This window comes from Nycticebus coucang, chromosome 14 (genome assembly GCF_027406575.1).
Source record: "Nycticebus coucang isolate mNycCou1 chromosome 14, mNycCou1.pri, whole genome shotgun sequence".
In the NCBI taxonomy this organism is placed as follows: Eukaryota; Metazoa; Chordata; class Mammalia; order Primates; family Lorisidae; genus Nycticebus; species Nycticebus coucang.
In genome coordinates this window covers 89,950,471-89,973,425 of record NC_069793.1, presented here as the reverse complement: position 1 = coordinate 89,973,425, position 22,955 = coordinate 89,950,471, and the positions used below count along the sequence as shown (strand labels likewise).

General features: G+C 37.1%; 2 protein-coding genes across 2 annotated transcripts in view; both read right to left on the bottom strand.

Annotated features, from left to right (window-relative positions):
• Window positions 1-22,955, bottom strand: part of CNTN5 (contactin 5) — a 1,447,249-nt gene that overhangs the window by 1,050,755 nt on the left and 373,539 nt on the right. The window lies entirely within an intron of this gene.
• Window positions 14,919-17,618, bottom strand: LOC128565464 (protein FAM98A-like). The gene has a single exon (XM_053561940.1). It carries the CDS (start codon window positions 17,587-17,589, stop codon window positions 16,057-16,059), a length of 1,533 nt encoding a protein of 510 aa, XP_053417915.1. The 5' UTR covers window positions 17,590-17,618; the 3' UTR covers window positions 14,919-16,056.

Sequence of the window (22,955 nt, the reverse complement as noted above, 5' to 3'; positions counted from 1 at the left end):
ACTCACCTCTTCTTACTCTACCCAATCTTGCATATTTCAGAAAGCTACAACTATATGAATCCGGTTATATGATATTGTGGGGAAACCAAGAAAATAAAAATAAAGACAATTAGTATTTCCCAGTGGGTTGGGCGGTAGCCTTGAAAATTTGAAACTTAGGTGATATTTTTAGAGAGTAAAACTGTCCTGTATGATACTATAATAATGATGAATACAAAGCATTACACTTTGCCAAAATGCACAGAATTTACAGCATGAAGAATAAATCTTATCATATGTAAATTAAGAAGTTCATTCTGGAGGTTAAATGCAAAATATGACAGGAGAGTCTAAATATATTACGAGCTATAAAGCAACCTCAAAAAAGTAGAGGAGTGTGTTAGTCCCTGTGTGCTGCTGTAAACAATAATTTCTGGGGTAGGTAGGTAATTTATGAAGAAAAAATGTTTATTTAGCTCACTATTCTACCGGCTGTACAAGAAGCATCACACCAGTATCTGCTTCTGCTGAGGGGTCTAGGGAGCTTCCAATCAAGGTGGGAAGAAAAGGGAGACCTGGTACATCCCATAGCAAGAGAAGGAGCAAAGAGAGGGAGGAAGTGGACCCAGGCTCCTTTAAACAAGCATGTCTCATGTGAATTAAATCAGCAAGAAGGCCTTCATTACCATGGGGAAGACACCAAGTCCTTCATGAGAGATCTGCCACCATGACCCAGACACTTCCCACCAGGCACCACCTCCAAACAGAAGGGATTGAATTTCAACATCAGATTTGGAGGAGCCAAACATCCAAATCGTATCAGGGAAAAGTAATGGTTTGACCCTAAGTAAGTTGTGAAAGAAATGAGGTCTATAAGACTAAAGACAAAAGAAAACAAACCCAAAAACCTCATTGTACTATAAGTGATAAAGTCTGTCCCAAGGGGGTATGGCTTAACAATTTTGAAACCACTGTACACATATACCAATATAAAGCAATAAAATAAATGCATGGCTCATGATGGTAGCCTTTTACTATTAAAATAGGAAGTTATTGATAAGCAAAGAAGTTTAGAATATGAAAATGGTAATAGAGTTGATGGCATCAATACAAAATGACATTGGGGATAATATAGGCACAGATGGTCATATATTGCAATATTTATAGATATGTGTTCTTGTATAGACAGGGGTGGAATACACTCACAAATTCCTTGCTCTGTCAACTGAGAGGCCCCAAGAGCACCAATATCTCTCTTTGAAAATTAGCAAACCTAGTGCTAATTAAAGTGAGCAGGAATCCTTGGAGAAATGGTTGATTCTAGGACTAGGGAAGGAAATATATATAATGAGCCTAGAATATCTTACAGTGCCAGAAAGAGGGAAGTGCTCAAAAATAGATAAAACTAAGACAGGAGTACATCAAAAGGATACAAGATTCACTTGAAAGAACTAACAGCCAAAGCTGGAAAAATTTGAGCAAGAAAAAAATATATTATTGAATTATAATCAACAATTTAAAACAAATGTTCAATTGATATAAATAAATGGTTAGATTTAAATAATAAATGGGTGAAAAAAATATGTCAGAAGACTCTAAATAATTCATGTAGACATGCTACTATTAGGAATAGATTATTACTGTTTGCTCTTTAGACATGGTCTGTGCATAATAACTTTCTTCCTAAGAGTAAATTATGGAAAGGAGAAAAGAAAGAGCATTACAAAGAAAAACCTCTGCAAGCTAATGAAAATCTGCATTGACCATAAGTCATGCTGACAATAAATACCATTGATATGATGTGATTGATGAGAATCGTAATTTACCTCTAAGACATTCCTTCTCCAGACCTATAACCTCACTCTTATTATGAGAGAAACATCAAACAAATCTTAAATTCAGGAGTATTTTGCAAAACACTCGAGTGATATTCATCAAACCAAGTCATCCACCCAAAAAGATGGAAGAGGTGTCATGAGCCACGGGACTGGCCTTTGGTGTCAGAGTTCTGACATAAAATGTTGATTCCATAACTTCCTACTTACTAGAATTTAGACAATTTGTAAAACTTTTTGAGGTGCTCTGTTATTTCAACTATAAATTTGGAATGACAACACTTAAGACAAAAGGTTTTTATTAAATGGGATAATGCAAGTAAAAGGCCTAGCAAATGCCTGGAATATTGGACACATTAAGTAGATACTAGCATTTTTCCTTCCTTCTTTAATATTCCACCAAGAGCTTAATCTATTCTCAAGTGCTGGAGGCTAACATTACATTGCTGATTATCGGCTCTTATTTTATCTTTTCCTTTCCTTATTAAACAAAACAAATGATGTCTTATCTCCTAAGTGTTTGGCTGTTTTTATGACAAAAGCAACTTTCCTGAAACTGCTATCCTACAACATTAAATATTTTCAGAGTTTGGACTGTTCCACTATTTACGCTTTGACTTCCTATATGCCATTCTCTTACACAGTAATAGGTAACTTTTTTGTCTTAGTTAACTTCAAATGTCTCATACTTTAATTAACTTTAATGTGTAATACTACATTTATTAACATTAACAAAATTTTAAGGATATTGACTGAGGCAACCACAATTATAAATGACACTTGGGTCTTTATTATAATTGTAAAAATATAAATTTCTAAATCATCTAGGCTACAGATAATCAGTTTTCTGTATTGCATTTAGAAACAGAAATTTCATTAAGAGGAGGAGGGTAGAGCGAGATGGCTAAATAGACATCTCCTATATAAAAACCAAATTCAACAACTATCCATTTAAGCAAAAACCTACAGAAGAACCAAAAATCAGGGGAGCAATCATACTACTTGATTTTAACATAATATCAAAGAAAAACACAAAGAAGAGGGCATAAAATACAACGTTTAATTGATTTTCTTACCTCTCTCCCATTCCCAGGCAGTGTCATTATTTCTGGGGGTTGGCAAGAAGGGGAGAAAAGTGGGATGCACGTTGAAACTCATTCATTCAAGTCTACCCTGGCACAGGGAAGAATTCTTCTAGTGATCATAGAAGGAGAATTTAGATTAGCCTGGCTGACTAGAATTTAGACTAGCTTTAGCATGGAGAGAAATCCTCCACACCAAAAACTGAGTTTTATTTAACCCCACCATTAGCTGATAAAAAGTAAGATAGCCCCTGGATAAATTTGTTAGGCAGTCAAGCCACAAAGCCTGGAGTCACTGGGCAAATCCTATGACTATGGTGGCTAAGAAACAGTGGACTTGGAATGCATATGACCCACTGAGACACCAGAGAGGTGGCCAAACTAGTGCCTGGGTCACCATCTACAGGCAATTTGGTTCTGGGATTCTTCTTCCACTTAGGGAAAGGAAAAGGAAATGTTTAGTGGACTTTGTTTTGCAACTTGGTTACCTGCTCACAGTAAACTTCAGTTCCATGCAGATTCCTGTTGCATGGAATCAACAGGGATTCCTGTTGCCCAGGCTTTAGTTCTTGGATATAATTTCTAGACTGCCCTGAAAGGAAAGACCAGTCCTGACAGGATTCACCACATCCTCACTAAAGAGCCCTTAGGTCACGGTAAATATCAGAGGTATCCAGGCAATAGTCATCACTGGCTTTGGGTGAGACTGGCCTGGATTCGTGGTGGTGCTGGCCATAAAGGAGTGCCCATATCCTCCTCCCACCTCTAGCAGCCCAGTACAGAGAATGATTGATTTGTAATCCAGAAAATTCTTCTATATCTTACCCAAGACCACCAAGGTAGTACCATCAGGAAACTATAAAAGTCACAGCAGTATTGGACTTGTGGCATCCCCAACTAATATGGCTACATGACCAAAGACTTACATAACAATACTCAATTCTCTTTTAATATCTGAAAAGCCTTCTCAAGAAAGATGGGCTCAAACAAACCTGGACTGTGAAGATTAAAATTAGTACCTAACTCTTCAATGGCAGACATTGATGAACATCTACAAGCATCAAAAATATCTAGGAAAACTTGACCTCACAAAAGAAACTACGTAAGGTACCAGTGTCAAATCCTGGAATGATAGAGATCTATGACCTTTCAGACAAAGAATTCAAGGTGGCTGTCCTAAAGAAGCTCAATGGATTTCAAGACAACTCAGAGAAGAAATTCAGAAGTTGATCAGAGAAATTAACAAGATTGAAATAATTAAAAAAAATTAAGCAGAAATTCTGAACCTTAAGAATTCAGTGGACAATCTGAGAAATTCATTAAAGTCTCTCAACAATAATATTGACCAAGCAGAAGAAAGGATTAATGAACTTGAAGACAGCAATTTGAAAATGCATTCAGAAAAAAAGAAAAAAATACAAAAGACTTAACCACATCTACAAGCTCTCGAAAACAGTCTCAGAAGGGCAAATCTAAGAGTTATTGGCATGAAGAGGATGCTGAGAGTTTATTCAAAGAAATAACAGAATATTTTCTAAACCAAGAGAAATATACTGATATTCAGCTATAAGAAGATCATAGAACACCAAACAGATAACCAAAACAAGGCTACCTCACAGCATTTAATAAACAATCTCTATAAGGTTACAGACAAAGGAAACATCCTAAAGGAAGCAAGAAAAAAGAGAAAACAACACAAATAAAACTACATATAAAGGAGCTCTGATACATCTGGCAGCAGACTTTTCAGTGGAAACCCTATAGGCCAGGAGAGAACAGTATACTGCATGATATAGTAAAAATGTTGAAGGAACCAAAAAAAAAAAAAAAAAACCAGAAGAAGAAAATCTTAACCTTAGAATATAATATTATATCCTATAAAAAATCCTTCAAATATGTCAAATATGAAGGAAAAATAAAACCTTCCTCAAATAACAGCTGAGGAATTCCATCAATCATGACCTATAACACTTGACCTATAAGAAATACTAAAAGTTGTTCTTCAGAATTCAAGAAAAAGACATTAATAAATAATGAGAAATAATGTGAAGGTATAGAATCCACTGGTAACAGTAAGTGCACACATACAAAATATTCCATTGCTGTAATCATGGTATATCAAATACATCTTGAGTTGGACAACTAAAAGACAAATCTTTAAAAAACAACTACAACAACTTTTTTGAGAAACATATACTATAAAAAGATATGGACAGATACAACAAAGTTAAAAAGCAACAGGGGATTAAATTAAAGGCTGAATTTCCTTTAGATTTCTCTTTGGTCATCAAAACAATTAACTATAAAATGGTTTTTGCAAGCCTCATGGTATCCTCAAGTCAAAAAATTTACAACAGATAACCAGAAAATAAAAAGCAAGAATTTAAAACACAGTAATGAAGAAAAGTACTTTTAACAAGGGATAGCAGGAAGGAAGTAAGAAAGAAAGAGAAGACTACAAAACAACCAGAAATCAAATAACAACATGGCAGCAGTAAATTCTTACCTACCAATAACAACACTGGATGTGAATGAATTAAACTCCTCAATCAAAAGACATAGACTAGCAGAATGAATAAAATAAAATAAAAAGTCAACTATATGCTGTCAGAATACACATCCCCTATTAAAGACACACATAGACTGAAAATGTATGAAGATATTCCATGCAAATGTAAATAAAAAAAGCAGGAGTAGCTATACTTTCATCAAATAAAATAGAATTCAAAAAAAAACCTAGGGACCAAACTCATTATATAATGATAAAGGAGTCAATTCAGTAAGAGGATATAAGGATTCTAAATATACATATATGTACTCAACACTAGAGCACCCAGATATATGAAGCAAATAGTATTAGCGTTAAAGAGAGAGAGAGAGAGACCATAGTACAATAATTACTGGAGAACTCAGCATTCTACTTTCACCATCAGACATATCATCCAGACAGAAAATCAACAATGAAATATTGGAGTTAATCTCTACTATTGACCAAATAGCCCTAATAGATATTTACAGAAAGTTTCATCTAATAATTGCAGAATGCACATTCTTCTCAACGAATGGATCATTCTCAAGGATACACTGTGAGTTAGGCCACAAAACAAATCAGAAATTCAAAAATATTAAAATCATATCAAGTATTTACTTTGAATGCAATGGAATAAAACTAGACATCAATAACAAAAGGAACAGAACTATACAAATACATGGAAATTAAACAATAGTCTCCTGAATGACCAGTGGCTCAATAGAGACCTAAAGAGGAGAAGTAAAAAATTTTTGAAACAGGGCAGCACTTGTGGCTCAGTGAGTAGGACACCGGCCCCATATACCAAGGGTGGCGGGTTCAAACCCAGCCCAGGACAAACTGCAACAAAATAATAGCCGGGTGTTGTGGTGGGTGCTTGTAGTCCCAGGTACTCGGGAGCCTGAGGCAAGAGAATAGCCTAAACCCAGGAGTTGGAGGTTGCTGTGAGCTGTGTGATGCCACGGCACTCTACTGGGGGTGATAAAGTAAGACTCTGTCTCTACAAAAAAAAAAAAAAAAAAAAAAAAAATTCTTGAAACAAGTGAAAATTGAAACACAACATATCAAAACCTACGCAACACAGAAAATAAGAGGAAAATTTATAGTAGTGTTTACATTAGTGATTTTCAACCACTGCTCTGAGAAAGTTTTTAAAACATAATTTATTAAATTATTCTTGAAAGAAGTTCAAAATACAGGTATATTTTTTTATTTGCTTTTTCTTTTCTTTCCTTTTTTTTTGGGGGGGGGGGTCAACATAATCTAAGTATGCCACAAAATTTAACTATAGGTTCAAGTGTGGTGACATGAGATAAAAAAAGGTCGAAAAACACTGGTACACATCAACAAAGAAGAAAAGCTCCAAATAAATAATGATTCGTTCCAAAGAACTAGAAAAATAAGCATAATGTAAACCCAAACTTAGTAAAAGAAAGACATAATTAAGAGCATAAATAAATAAAATTGAAAAAAATACAAAAGATGAAACAAAGAATTATTCTTTTAAAGATAAGCAAAATTGATATTCTTCGCCAGACTAAGTAAAAAGAGAAGACTCAAATAAATAAAATCAGAGATGCAAATCAGACACTGCAACTAGATAGTGAAGAAATCCAAAGGGTCATTACAGACCATGAGCAACTATATTCCAGCGGATTGGAAACCCGAGAGGAAATAGGTAAATTCCTAGGTATAGACAGCACATAGATATTGAACCAGAAAGAAATTCACAACCTCAATAAACCAGTAACAAATAATGAGATAGCATCAGGAATAAAAAGTCTCCCATTAAAGAAAAGCCAAAGACTGATGGCATCACTGCTGAATTCTACCAAGCATTCAGAAAAGAACTAATATCAATCCTACTTGAACTAACGAAAACATGGAGGAGGAGGAAATACTCCCACATTCATCCTATGAGGTCTGTTTTATCTTGATACTAAAACCAAACAAATCACAACAACAAAAACAAAACTATTGGTCAATATCTCTGGTGAAGACAGATGTAAAAGTCCTCTCAACAAAATACTACCAAACCAAGTTCAACAACACATTAAAAATATTACTCATCATGGTGAAATGGGATTCCCCCAGGCATGTAGGGGTGATTCAATCAATGCTATACATCATATCAACAGAATGAAAAACAAAAACCACATGATCATTTTAATTGATGCTGAAGAAGCAAATCATTCAATAAAACTCAGCATCCTTCATGATAAAAACTCTAAAAACACTGGGTGCAGAAGAAATTTTCCTCAACACAATACAATTTGAATATGAAAGACCCACAGCAAATATTATTCTAAATGGGGAAAAACTGAAAACCTTTCTCTAAGATCTGGAACAGGACAGGGATGTCCTCTTTCACCACTGCTCTTCATCAAAAATACTGGAAATATCCATCTCTACAAAAAATAGAAAAAATAGCTGGGCATCATGGCAGGTCCCTGTAGTCCCAGCTACTTGGGGGGCTGAGACAAGAAAATCTCCTGTGCCCAAGAGTTTGAGGTTACCGTGAGCTATAAAGCCATGGCACTCTACCCAGGGTGACAGAGTAACTCTGTCTCACAAAAGAAAAAAAAAAAAGCAAGTAGAAGGCATGCTAGTGAGGAAGTAGAGATAATGGAATTCTCATGAAGTGTTGAAAAGAATGTCAATCTTACATTTGAGGATGTTCCTCAAAAAGCTAAAGAGAGAAATACCATCCAACCCCGATACCCCACTGCTGGGTATATTTCCAAAGGAGCTGACATCAGTATATTGAAAAGATACCTGCATTCCTATGATTATTACAAAAACACTATTCACAACACCCAAGATCTGGAATCAACCTAAGTGTCTCCCCATGGTGAATGGATAAAGTAATTGTGGATAACAGGGACTATTCTACACTCTCAAAAAAGAACAAAATCCTACCATTTACAACGACATGAACGGAATAGGAGAACATTATGTTAATGAATAAGCCAAGCATGGAAAAGCAAATCTCATGTGCTCTTACTCATATATGGGAGCTAATTATTAAAAATGTTTGATCTCGGGCAGCGCCTGTGGCTCAGTGAGCAGGGCACCGGCCCCATATACCGAGGGTGGTGGGTTCAAACCCAGCCCCGGCCAAACTGCAACCAAAAAATAGCTGGGCATTGTGGCAGGCGCCTGTAGTCCCAGCTACTCGGGAGGCTGAGGCAGGAGAATCGCCTAAGCCCAGGAGTTGGAGGTTGCTGTGAGCTGTGTGATGCCACGGCACTCTACCGAGGGCCATAAAGTGAGACTCTGTCTCTAAAAAAAAAAAATGGGTGGTGCCTGTGGCTCAGGGAGTAGGGCACCAGTCACACATACCAAGGGTGGCAGGTTCGAACCCAACCCTGGTCAAAACTGAAACAAAAAAAAAATAATTAATTAAAAAAAAAAAAAATGTTCGATCTCATGGAGACCCAGAGTAGAAGGATCATTACCAGAGACTGGGAAGGGTGACAAGAGGAAGGAGGATCAAGTAGGGATGGTAAATGGGTGCAAAAATACAGACAGATAAAATGAACAATATTTGATAGCATAACAAAGTGACTATAATCAGCAATAAGTTAGGGTATACTTTAAAATAAATAATAGAGTACATATGGAACAAGAATGTTCATAAACAAAGAAATGATAAATTCCTGAGATTTTGGATATCCCAAATATCCGAATTTTATTAATTCACATAGTTTGCCTTTATCAAAACATCACATGTACCCTATAAAGATATACAGCTATTATGTATCCATAATAATTAAAAATAAAAGAGATGATTTACATTAACAATTGCAAGCCCTGTAATTATTTTACAAAATGTTTACTTCTCCTTATGTTTCATTTCAGAAATATTGAGCTATCCTATGGTGCTTGTCTTTAGGAAGAATTGCAAAATAATTACTAGTTTGAAAATTATCTCATATCACAGTTTTTCATAAATGACGAAAAAACTAGGCTCTAAATTGATTCTGGAATGAAAGAAAGACGAATTTATTCTATAATTTTAAGCTAGTGTTTAGTTTACAGTTCGGAAAATGACAACATTAATGTGAAATGGAGATAATTTCTTTGTTTGTTGTAATGTTACAGCCACATTAAATCTTTATAATAAAATCATTCCATACTTTCCCTCCAAAGTATTTTGCAGAGGAGTTGTATAAAACAAACATTACATAAAATATTTCCAACCAAATTTTCCCTTGCTTCCTATTGAATTTAATTTTGTTCAGCCAAAAATATACACAAGTTGATATTCCATAATACTAAATTGACTACAATTTCCCTTTCTCCTGAGGAATATGTTTCATTATCCACTTATACCCATCAATTGTGAATAGAGAGGGTATTTCACACATTGGCAAAAATAGAGAAGGAATGAAACTTCCCTAATGTAATTTCAGCTAATTAAAGCCTCGTTAAGAAAGAAATAGAAATGAGAATTTGCCTGAGAACTTGCTTAAGTAATTTTAATTTTTAATCATTTTATTCTCTCACTAATTAAACAGTTTGAATGGTACCTACAGGCTGCTTACCCAACTTTCTGCTTTTTATCCACGAGTTAGTGTGTGCCCACTAATCAAATCACAGCAGTCTCTGAAGGTGTTCAGGGTTTTCCCCCACATTGTGCTGTTTCTAAGGACAGTGCTCGTATAATTCACATAACTTTTCTATAGAATTTCTTGTACTTCTCTTCAATTGTGCAAAATGGAACTCTGGGGAACCCAAATTTTTAAAGATAAAATGGAGGAAGAAAAGCCAGTAAAAGGAATGAAAAATGAATGGTAAATGGCAAAAAAAGTGCAAGCCATAGAGAAAGTTCAACACAACACAGTTAAAGCCTTAGAACACTTAGGTTTGAATCCCGGCTCCACTGTGTGACCTGGACAAACTCACTTAGCTCTCTTATCCTTGGTTCTTTCATCTACAAAGAAGTTGCAATAATACCTTATATAGTTGTGAGGATAAACAATATCAAACAGCACATTTGTATTGGTGTTATAGCCAAATACCTTGGCTTTACCACTAGCCTGCTGGCTCTGGGTTCCACGCTTGCCTTATCTTTGTAAACTCTCTCCTCACATCTTCTAGTATATTTCTGCAACACACATTTCTTGCTTTTCCATACTCATGAATTTCTGTCCTTGCTATTTCTATACCTGCTTAGTGGGATTTTTTATTACTGGGCAATGTCTGCTCTTCTTTGAAAACTTAGCCTAATGTCCCTCTTTAGCAAAGCTTCACTTACCCAGGAAGAATTTATTATTTTATTTCTAAGTTCCTAGTAGTTTTTTCATCCACTGAAATTAGCTGTCATATTATGCTTGCACATGTATCTACACCAGCAGATACTGTTACTGCTCTGTGTACCCTTATTTTTGTGCTGTTTAAAGCCATCGATCAATGAATGTTTGTTGTTTTATAGTGAACTGACTATAACCATGCTACTTCTACTTTATAATGGTTAGGTGTGCCCTGTTGTTTTGTCTATAAAATTATATATGGAATGATTAATTAGATTAAAAATCTTCCTTTTTTACTCTTTTTACAATCTCCCCTTTAAAAATTGGAAAATATTGACCCTCCCATCTCCGGAAGAGCTGCACTGGGATCCGTGATTGTCACCCTCCTGGATCTCTGGAAGAGCTGTCCTGCGACCTGCAATCGGCACCTTCGTGGACCCCAGTAAGAGCTGCACCGGGACCCACTACCCTGCCTGCAGGGCCTCCCCACACCCTGACCAGGAACTCCGGGAATCGTGAAACCCGACATCCTCCCTCCTGTACCTTCCCTGCCTCCACACTGGCCTGCTCGTCGGGCCAGGGACCCTGGTAGCCACGTGCCCTCAGGTGCCCTCCCTGCTTCTGTGCAGAGCCCTTCTCCTGGCCAGAGACTGCTGGAACCTTGGGCCCTCTGTGCCAAAGTCACTGTGTGCCAGGCACTCCAAGAACTGTGTGCACAACCCCCTGCCCTGTTGCTGGATCTGGAGGTGTCACACTCCGGAGCTGATCCCACAACCAGAACTCCCTGGCTGGGGAAGCCCCAGAAGAGCTACACAGGATCACTCCAGCAACAATAGAGTGATCCACCTGGGGTCTAATCTCAGAGAGACACCATCCCAACTCTGAGGACAGCCAGAGGCAATGGTGAAAAACAATCATGAGATGAAATCAAAGGAAAAACTCTGGCAATATGAATAATCAGAGTAGATCAACTCCCACAAGAAACAATGGGGCAGACACAGCACAAGATCCCATGCACAAACAAATGGCTGAGATGTCAGAAATCGAATTCAGAATCTGGATAGCAAATAAGATCGAATTAGAATTCCAAACAGTAACCCAAAAGATGTCTCAAGAATTCAATGAATTCAAAGACCAAATGACCAAAGATTTTGACACATTGAGACAAGAAGTTGCAGCCCTGAAAGATTTGAGAAACACAGTAGAATCCCTCAGCAACAGAATGTAGCAAGCAGAAGAAAGGATTTCTGACACTGAAAACAAAGCTTTCAAATGCTCCCAAACTCTCAAAGACGAAGAGAAATGGAGGGCAAAACAAATCACTCTCTCAGAGAGCTCTGGGATAATTGGAAGAAAATCAATATTCGTCTTATAGGGATCCCTGAAAGCGATGAAGTGGCTTCACAAGGCACAGAGTCTCTTCTCCATGACATTATGAAAGAGAAGTTTCCAGACATGCCAAGAGATTCTGAAATTCAGATAGCAGACAGTTTCAGAACTCCAGCATGACTCAACCCAAATAAGACTTCCCCCAGACACATCATAATCAATTTGACTAAAGTTAATATGAAGGAGAAAATTCTGAAAGCAGCCAGACGAAAGAAAACCATCACCTACAAGGGCAAGAAAATTAGAATAACTGCAGATCTCTCTGCTGAAACCTTTTAAGCTAGAAGAGGATGGTCATCGATTTTAATCTCCTAAAACAAAATAACTTTCAACCCAGGATCCTGTACCCAGCTAAACTGAGTTTCATTTATAATGGAGAAATTAAATACTTTAATGACATTCACATGTTGAAGAAATTTGCCACAACTAATCCAGCTCTCCAGGATATTCACAGACCTATCCTCTATAAAGACCAGCAGAATCCTCCACCACAAAAGTAAACCCACCCAGAAAATTTTGATCAAATTCCAACTTCCACAGTCACAAAAGGATTAAAAATGTCCACTGTACTTTCAAAAGGCTTATCAATATTCTCAATTAATGTGAATGGTTTAAATTGTCCTCTAAAGAGGCAAAGGTTGGCTGACTGGACACAAAAATTCAAGCCAGATATCTGCTGCATACAAGAATCTCATCTTACATAAAAAGATCAATATAGACTCAAGGTGAAGGAATGGTCATCTATACTCCATGCAAATAGAAAGCAGAAAAGCAGGCATTGAAATCCTATTCACAGATGCAATAGGCTTTAAACCAACTGAAATAAGGAAGGATTTGGATGGACACTTCATATTTGTTAAAGGTAATACTCACTATGATGAGATTTCAATTATTATTATGTATGCGCCCAACCAGAATGCACCTCAATTTATAAGAGAAACTCTAACAGATATGAGCAACTTGATTTCCTCTAGTTTCATAGCAGATGGAGATTTTAACCCCCCTTTAGTAGTGCTGGATAGATCCTCCAAAAAGAAGCTAAGCAAAGAAATCTTAGTTTTAAACATAACCATTCAACATCTGGACTTAACAGACATCTACAGAACATTTCATCCCAACAAAACTGAATACACATTCTTCTCATCGTCCCACAGAACATACTCCAAAATCGACCACATCCTAGGCCACAAATCTAACCTCATCAAATTTAAAAAAATAGAAATTATTCCTTGCATCTTCTCAGACCGTCATGGAATAGAAATTGAACTCAACAACGACAGGAATCTGCATACCCATACAATAACACGGAAGCTAAATAACTTTATGCTAAAGGATAGATGAGTTATAGACAAGATTAAGAATGAAATAACCAAATTTTTTGGAACAAAACAACAATGAAGACACGAATTATCAGAACCTCCGTGATACTGAAAGGCAGTCCTAAGAGGGAAATTTATAGCACTGCAAGCCTTCCTCAAGAAAACAGAAAAAGAGGAAGTTAATAATTTAATGGGACATCTCAAGCAACTGGAGAAGGAAGAACATTCCAACTCCAAACTCAGCAGAAGAAAAGAAATAACCAGGATCACAGAAGAATTAAATAAAATTGAAAACAAAAGAATTATACAACAGATCAATAAATCCAAAAGTTGGTTTTTTGAAAAGCTCAAAAAAATAGATAAACCTTTGGCCAACCTAACCAGGAAAAAAGAGTAAAATCTCTAATTTCATCAATCAGAAATGGTAAAGATGAAATAACAACAAACCCCTCAGAAATTCAAAAAATCCTTAATGCATATTACAATAAACTTTACTCTCAGAAATATGAAAAACTGAAAGAAATCAACCCATACTTAGAAGTATGCCACCTACCAGGACTAAGCCAGAACGAATTGGAAATGTTGAACCGGCCTATATCAAGTTCTGAAATAGCATCAACTGTACAAAATCTCCCTAAAGAGAAAAGCCCAGGATCAGAAGGCTTTACGTCAGAATTCTACCAAACCTTTAAAGAAGAACTAGTACCTATATTACTAAACCTCTTCCAAAATATAGAAAAAGAAGGAATACTACCCAACACATTCTACAAAGCAAACGTCACCTTGATACCTAAACCAGGGAAAGACCCAAGAAAAGAAAATTATAGACCAATATCAGTAATGAATATTGATGCAAAAATACTAAATAAGATCCTAACAAACAGAATCTAAAAACAAATCAAAAAATCATACACCATGACCAAGTGGGATTTATCCCAGGCTCTCAAGGCTGGTTCAATATATGTAAATCTATAAATATAATTCAGCACATAAACAAACTAAAAAATAAAGACCATATGATTCTCTAAATTGATGCAGAAAAAGCTTTTGATAATATCTAGCATCCCTTCATGATCAGAACACTTAAGAAAATTGGTACAGAAGGGACATTTCTGAAACTGATAGAGGCCATCTACAGCAAACCCATAGCCAATATCGTATTGAATGGAGTTAAACTGAAATCATTTCCACTTAGATCAGGAACCAGGCAAGGTTGCCCATTGTCTCCATTGCTCTTTAACATTGTAATGGAAGTTTTAGCCATTGCAATTAGGGAAGAAAAGGCAATCAAGGGTATCCACATAGGGTCAAAAGAGATCAAACTTTCACTCTTCGCAGATGACATGATAGTAAATCTGGAAAACACTAGGCATTCTACTACAAAACTTTTAGAAGTGATCAAGGAATACAGCAATGTCTCAGGCTACAAAATATTAAACTAAGTGCTAGAAACTGAACTAGGAAGGTGACAAAAAAGATGAAAGCTTATATGTGAATTTTGATATATTTTATTTTATTTTATTTTTATTTTTTTGACCGTACAGATACTTTATTGCTCACCTTTCACACAAAGCACACCTCCAGCCATTTTCTTTCACAGCTTGACAATGTTTATGTTTACAAAAACCCAGCAAGAAGCATTATGTCATGTAGTTTTCAGTAAAGGAGAATGTAAAACATCAACTTAGCCAGGCTATTGTTTTCTGCAGCAATAAAAAAGGGCCTCCTGCACTAGGCAAAAATCTGTCTTAACTTTGTAGTGCATTTCTTCCATTACAAAAAAAGTCTCCTGCCTAAAGCAAACTAACTTGTATTTGCTGAGCCAGTGGTATTAACTTGTGCATAAAACAAATTTCAGTTTGCTGTTTTATTTTTCTAGCAGATTTCAAGTAAAAATAAGGTTGAAGGAAGAACTTGTTTTGGATGGATGCAGTCAGTTTTAATTGCTATACTAAACTAAATGCTTATGTACTATAGGTTCACAACTTAGTTTGCTTTTATAATCTGCATGGATTTTGGCCGTGTTCAAGGTTTTCGGAGTTGAGCATATGGTACAGTATTCCATCAACAGAATAAGGCTACTGAATGTGCTATCTGCAGAAGAGCTCATTTAATAGGAACTGACCTAAAGTTCTATCACGAAGCAAATGCGGTATAACCTCTCTGAATGAAAGGCCAACCAGGGGCAGAACTGTGCTTGGAAAACAGGCATGAGAATACTTTAAGCAAAACACATACATATGGATTGTTAATATGAGGAAGGCTACCTAGTAGTAAAACTAAAAAAGTCTAGGTGAATCCTCATTTTCAAAATTGCATACTGAAAACATGAGAGCTACTTATTCAAGGAATTTCTTTGAAAAAGTATGCAAGTTCTGACTGTGGAAGTAGTCTACTGGTCACTTAAAGGCAATTTTAATTACCTTTTAAAAAATTTTTCAAAGAAAGGAAAGATGTTGTTTCTCAAATAAACAGCATTACATAAGTCCGTTAAAAGAAAAAAAATCAACAGAACTGAATGAAGACCTACATATTCTTATGCCAAGCAGGAATTTGCCTGCCACCTGTGGTCGGTCTAACAGTCATTCAAAATAGAATGCTGGATTCAGGATTTTGAAGCTAAGTTTCTATTACTTGAGCTCTAGCAAAATGTAAGGGTCTGTAGCCTCAACTAGTATAATATCTTCCCTGTCCAAACCCAGAATGATTATACTGATAACCTCCATGCTGGAAGTGCTGCTCAAACTGACCCCCTTGGTGATAAGTCTGGCTCCCCCTTCCTGCCCAGCCCCCTCCCTGGCCTGCGCGACCACTTCGACCTCCGCGACCACCACCTCGGTCACCATGGTACCCACCATCTTGGTATCTACTGTCCTGCTGGTAGCCACCACCCTGGTATCCACTTCCTGTGTATGAAGTTGTCTGGAAGCCACCATAACCTCCACCTTGATAGCCACTGCTGTGGCCACCATGGTAGCCGCCTGGCTGGAAACCTGAATCTTGGTAACCACCATCTTGATAGCCACCTCCTCCTCCACTCCCTCCATCTGTCCAGCCTCCTTGATGTTTATTTCCTCTTCCTCCCCCTCGGCCACCGTGGTCATAACCACCACGTCCACCTCTCCCTCTTCCTTGTTCGTGACCTCCTCTTCCTCCATATGAGGAATGTTCATAGCCACCTCTCCCGCTTCCTCGGCCTCCTGCTTGCTGCTGGGGCCCATCTTGCCTTTTTTGCCACGGTGGCATCTCTGGGGGTGGAGGTTCAATTTCATTGGGTCTACCACCTCTGTCAGGCACCCTGCCCATCAACACCTTATTGATGGCACAGGCAGTCTTTTCTCTTATAGAGCCGCTGCTTGTCCTTAAAATCTTTGACAAGTCTTGTCTTGCAGCCAAAAGATGGGCAACTGAAATAGTGCTTTTAGGAGATAAGACTGAACGTTTTGGCTGGTAAACCTTGGCTAATTTTTCTGTCTGACTCGTAGCTCTATCAGACCAGCCAAAGGACTGTACAGTGACATCCAAGCGTTTTATCAGCAGCTTTCTCCGGACTTCATATTCATTGGCTATGGCTTGGTTAATTGCCTCTATCTTTTCCCAGTGGGCCGGCCCCATTGGCTTCTTCAATAAAGGCTTTCCCACATGATTAGGTGGAACTTTTGCCAGTGTTTCCTTTAATTTTTTTTCAATCCCGCTGAAGAATTGGAACATAGTTATATTGGCTGGAGGTTTGGACATTCCTAGAGCAATACATATGCCTTTCAACTCTTGAAAGACCTCACTACCGCCTCCTTCTTGAGCTTTTTTTGGAGGAGCATTCACACAGAGCATTCTGGCAGCTTCTAGTTCTGAGATGAGGTATGTGAGCAAAAGAAGGTAGTTCTTCTGAACGAGAAGGCGCTTGGTCACGTCCGCAGATGTCAGCGAAAGATATGGACAGTTCATCTCCCCTAGGAGCCCACTCACCTCAAGCTGGAATTCTTCAGCTTCACTTGGACTGTTAGTTGCTTGCACATTTTCCTCTAGCTTACAGAGCACTCTTAATTCAGACACCAGCCAAGCACAGAGTTTGGTAAACTCGGGGGAACTGGCTCCAGCAGAGACAGCCTGAGATAGAGCACCATCTTCCAACAATGGGCCCTTGTAACCTAGATCTTCCAACGACTCCAAGATGTCAGTCTCCATGAGGTCACACTCCATGCTACTGTGGTATTCAAATTTCCGAGTCGTCAGGCCTGAATTTTGATATATTTTAAAGGGGATTAAAAAAACCATTTAGCTTAATATTTCCGAATACTCATGCTATGTTTATGATTAATACTCTAACAGTATGACTTGAAGATCTGGTTTTATTTTTTGAGTCAATATTCAAAAATTAAGACGATGAGGTCTTCGATAAGAGACATAATCCATGTTCTACCTTGTGGAAGAAATTAAATAAACTTGGATATTTAGTAATTCTTTAAAGGTCTTAAAGTCCACATGATGTTAATAATATTAAAGGCATTATTTACTTTGTTTAAATTAATTTATTAAAGGATTTCTTTTAAAAGTGATATACCTACTTACAATATTTTTTAATTTTTTAGAATAAAGCATTTTATATTTTAAGGGTTGGTGGCATAAATGAACTATGATAAAACATTGAAAAATATAAATGATTTATTTCATTTAAAATCCTAAAACTACCATACTACTACTTTATGATTCCATACAAATTAGATTTACCTTAAAAACAATCACTTGTCAATTAAATTCTTCTATTTGTATTATTAATATAACAATTTACTATATTATTCCTACTTCATTACAATATAATTATTTCAGGAAAGCTGATTCATCAGAAATATAAAACTGTAATCAGAGACTGTTTAAGCTTATTGGAAATTAGTCCACTTTATTTAAAAACAAACAAATGAATGAAAAAAGAATTTTAGAGACTCTTAAATTACTCATAGTTCATTAATTTGCTAGCAAACAGAAAAAATGATGAAATTGACACAATATAGTTTGGATCGGCAGTAGGAATATTTTAATCTTGTGAGTGAAACTATAACATCTTGTACCATATTCTATATATCTATTACCAACTTATACACATAAGGTACAAGATATATTTGTTTTACAGTAAATTTCTTTCCTTTCCTGGATAAAATGTCTGTCTCCTTTTTTCCATCTGATATTAAGGATTTTATTTTGTTTATGTATTAAAACATTTAACAACATTTCGCTACACTTGCTATATGTTAGGTGCTATGTTGTGCATTAGGACTAAATAGATGATTAGGGTATACTTTGGATTCTGATATTGAGGTCTGAACTTCCTAAGAGTTAAGAATTATGACAGTAACTGACTTAAATATTAAATTTTAACTTGATTCCAAAAGTAATCAAACTTTCACAGTTGATTACATGAAAGGCTCATTCTAGTTAATGTGATTTTTATTAATTGAGAAATCATTAAGAAATAACTCAATGAAATCCTTCACTATACTTTCCAAATTAATTTAAATCTCTCATCATATTCTGTTCCTACCACTTGGGGGAAAATTCCAGGTTCTATTTGCATCTGCCTGTATTTTGACATTTCATATCCAATTAATCTCTCTGCTGCTTTCTTTCCAAATACTATTTTCCTTAATTGAAATATATTGCAATTTTATTTGTATATTTGACTGTAATCACTTTTTATTTGTATATTTGACTGTAATTACTTTCCTATAATTATGCCCTACACATACATACACACACGAGCATGCCTCGTGTGTGTGTGTATATGTATGTGTAGGGCATAATTATAGGAAAGTAATGTCTATACCAGGTTGATTCCAGTTGATGAAAAAAAAAATAAATAAAGGTTATCCCTTTGCTTTAATCAGTACGGTGCGTCATCTGCAGTGTTAAAGTTATGTCTCAATATTATAGACGAGGCTACTGATGAATTATTATGTGCACTTTACTACCTAGAATGTAAGTCCAAGTAGAATTTTTCCTTAAAGGTAGAGGTCATTTTCATTGCCCATTCCATTGAAAAGGTTTTTAATTTGGGATAGAAAGTAGAGATTGGGTAGGTAGGTCTTAAACTGGGTTACAGATTTTAAAAAGTTCATTTTTCTTTGAATCTTAGGCAACTTGGTCTAGTCCCACGGTAAATTATACCCAGAACATTTCAACAGTTATGATATGTGTGCTCTACAAGGAGACTGGTAGGTAAGTCTGCCCCTGTCATAAAAAAGAATTGAGAACGAGGAAAGATGTTTTGCTCACAGGTGTCCTGACTGCCGATTTTCAAGAATAAAACTGATTCTAATGGTAGCAATTGTAGACATTTCGTGTTCCTGCTTTCACTGATCCAGAAATTGAACAGCATGTACCCTGTATAACAGCAGCTTTCACATTGGTCTCATGAGCAGCAGTCTGATTTGGGCAGGCTTGTTCCAGTGCAAGAGCATCCAAATTGTGGCCGTGGGCTGCACGTTGATTTTGTGAGGACATTTTTGTGTATCTGTGGTGCCAGATATCACTGAAAGTATAAACTATCACACAAAGTAGGAACGGACTTTTTATTGCTAAGCAGCTTTCGTCAGTTTTTATGTGTTTAATGTGTGACCCAAGACAACTCTTATTCTTCCAATGAAAAAGAGAAAAAACAAGGTTGGAAACGCCTCCTAAGTGAGTAGTGCAAATCGGTTCACACTTATTGATTCCTTCTCATTCTAGAAACCAAAGACGCACTTGTGAAAAACAAACAAACAACAAACAAAACTACTGATGCCATATCTGCTCTCACTTAATTCACAAATATGCAGAGTGCTGTGAAGAGGAATGTAGGAGCCGTGGAAGGATCTTCACACCGCAAAGCTGGTCTGAGGAAAGATGTGGAGGATAATCAGGAGCAGAGAAACAAAAATGAAGCTTCTCATCTTGGCTGCACATTGGAATCACCTGAGAGCTTCAAAAACAATCCTGACACCCGGGCCTCATTCTCAAACATTCGGATTTAATTTGTCTTGGGTGCTATTGACCATTGAAATTCTCAAATCTCAATCAGCCAAGGTTAAGAATGGCTCGTTGTTCTAGGAAGTAGCAACAACATAGGAAAGGCCAAGGATGCGATGGGAAAAAGTTGACATGTTTACACATGTAAAAATATCCCAGCATGACCCAGGATAGAGAGTAGGAAAATGGAAGAGGGAGCCAGAGGGTCCTTAGCAGCAGGGGAAGCTGTGTCCTGGGGTGGGAGTTCAGAAAGAGATGGAGACGGAACCTTCAGTTGCAGGGAGAGGGGGATTTCTGCTGATGAGATGAACATTTCATGACTACCAGACGTCAGGCTGATAGCTGAACCAATTCTAACCCAACAGTACTAACTAATAGATGATTACATCCTGTTAATCACTATAAACCACTGTTCATAATGAGTGGTTCGAAATTCATTGAAAAATTAAATAAAAAATAAAAAGTACGGCTAGTAGAAATGGCCTCTAACAACGACAAGAGATATGTGAAATTATCACTCATGTAACTTCCTCTGGGATTTTAAACTATATTTTCTGTCTTTCCCATATCGTAACAAAATATCCCTTACACAGATAAATTATGAAGCCATGAGTATGTAATTGCACACGTATTGAAAACAAAGTGCAATACAGTATTAGTATTCAATTAGTAATAATGAAATTTCTGGGACAATACTATGTTGATTAATTGTAACTACATTTATGAATTAGGTGCGCCCCGCGGTAAATAATTTTGTATATTTATCTTCCTTGCTACTCAGAGCTTACACAAGGATACATGGCTAGAAAGAAAAGGTACAGCCTGGGAGACAACACATGTCTGGTTGGATGAAAGATTTATTAGTGATTAAACTTTCAATAAAATCACCAGCAATGATTAAATAAATAAAATCTTCCCCAGGAAGTGCAAAAATATGAATACAAAGAACTTAATGGTCAAATGAGGTGAATTCTAATTAAAGTTGTTTGCTTAAATTGCTGCAGGTACACAGTGAATCTTGGGGAGCTGAGTTTGGGGTTGGTTGGCCAGCATCTCTCTCCCCATGTCTGCTCCTGCTTGGTACCAAGATTTTTGTTCAATGATCTTTTCTTTCTCTCTACCACTGAAGTGCTTCAGAGAAAACTGACACAATACAAATTATGGAGGTGAGCCCTGATTTACTAAAATCTAGTAAGGTCAATGTCAACCCTACCTCTTTGAAATTGGGAATTGGTTTAGAAAAGGGGGGCTGAAGCAATGCCATTGCTCTTTATCCAGATGTCTGCTCAGGGTCAGTCACACGACCTTCACCAAAAAGACTGCACTGAAGTCTCCGTAAAGCTCTGAGTCTTTTAAAGTAGTTATACCAGAGAGATTCTCACTGTGTGTGTGAATGTAAAGCTTCAAATTTCTGTGTCGTTTTAACAACATGAGGAAGTCTGCCCAAGGATGAAATTTGCAGACTTGTACTGTAGAGAGATGGACAAACAGCGCCTCTGACAACGTCTTTCAGTTGAAACTCTTTTTAAAACGGTAGACCTTCCAATTATATAAGCCAATAAGTCCTCTTTATTGCCTCAGCCATTGTAGACTGGTCTGTCTGCCACTTGCAATGAAAAGAGGCTGAGACGCTATCCATGTAATCTGAAGACCAAAGTACAATTCTTGATTCTGACCTTTTCCCCAAATTATCTCTCTCTGTTGGGTCCTGCCCTATAGATTAGATTCCTCTGCAATCTGCCCATAACTCAATCTTTCAATGAACCTTTTAATATAGTTTTTCTCCATTGTTAACATACTACTATAAAATTGGTATTGTTTGAATAAAATGTAACACCTCTCATTTCTTTTCAGTAGGAGTCTGAGGGACCCACAGAGTGTTTTTGATTCAAACCCCTCCACTCAGGCCAGGCATGGGCTGCATGTTCTGGACCTGAGAAGGCTCATAAACAAGTCTGGTCAATGGTCCCTCTCGGCCACCACTCCGGGGAGAAACAGAGGAATACCCCAAACATGCCCACATTCCTACACAAAGGAATAACTTCTTCCCACAGCCTCTTGGTGCCAATGGCTGTGATATATCTTTTAGACATACATTTCATTTCCCCTAAACCCCCTGTCTGCAGGAAAGAAGACATAATTAAAAACTGTACATACACCCCAAGAAAGAGTCCACAGCACCCTCTGCCTGGGCCTCTCCTGTGCTGGAGGCTCTGCTTTCCTCTTTCTCTCATCCACAATAAAGTCTATCTTTTCACTTACTCATGGACCATTAATCCATTCTTCAATTCCTCAGACCATGAACCCAGCGAGGAAATTCTGGATTCAGTGTTGGCAGAAGGCAGTGGGAGGAGGGAGGAAAGTTGGGAAGAGGTTGGAAAGATTCGAAATTTCAAATAGATGGGAGGAGGCATTTGAAGGCGTTGTATGACGTGGAGACTAAAGTTAACAGTAACTGTAGGCCTGGGAAATGGGAAGAGACTGCATGTGATGCCTCACCACAGAAAGGATAACTAGGTATGGAGAGAGGACTTTTCTAGATTGTTACTTTGCTTTTATACAGTCTG

Coding starts and splice junctions, on each gene's coding strand:
- LOC128565464 (XM_053561940.1), bottom strand. CDS start 17,589: ATGGAGTGTGACCTCATGGAGACTGACATCTTGGAGTCGTTGGAAGAT.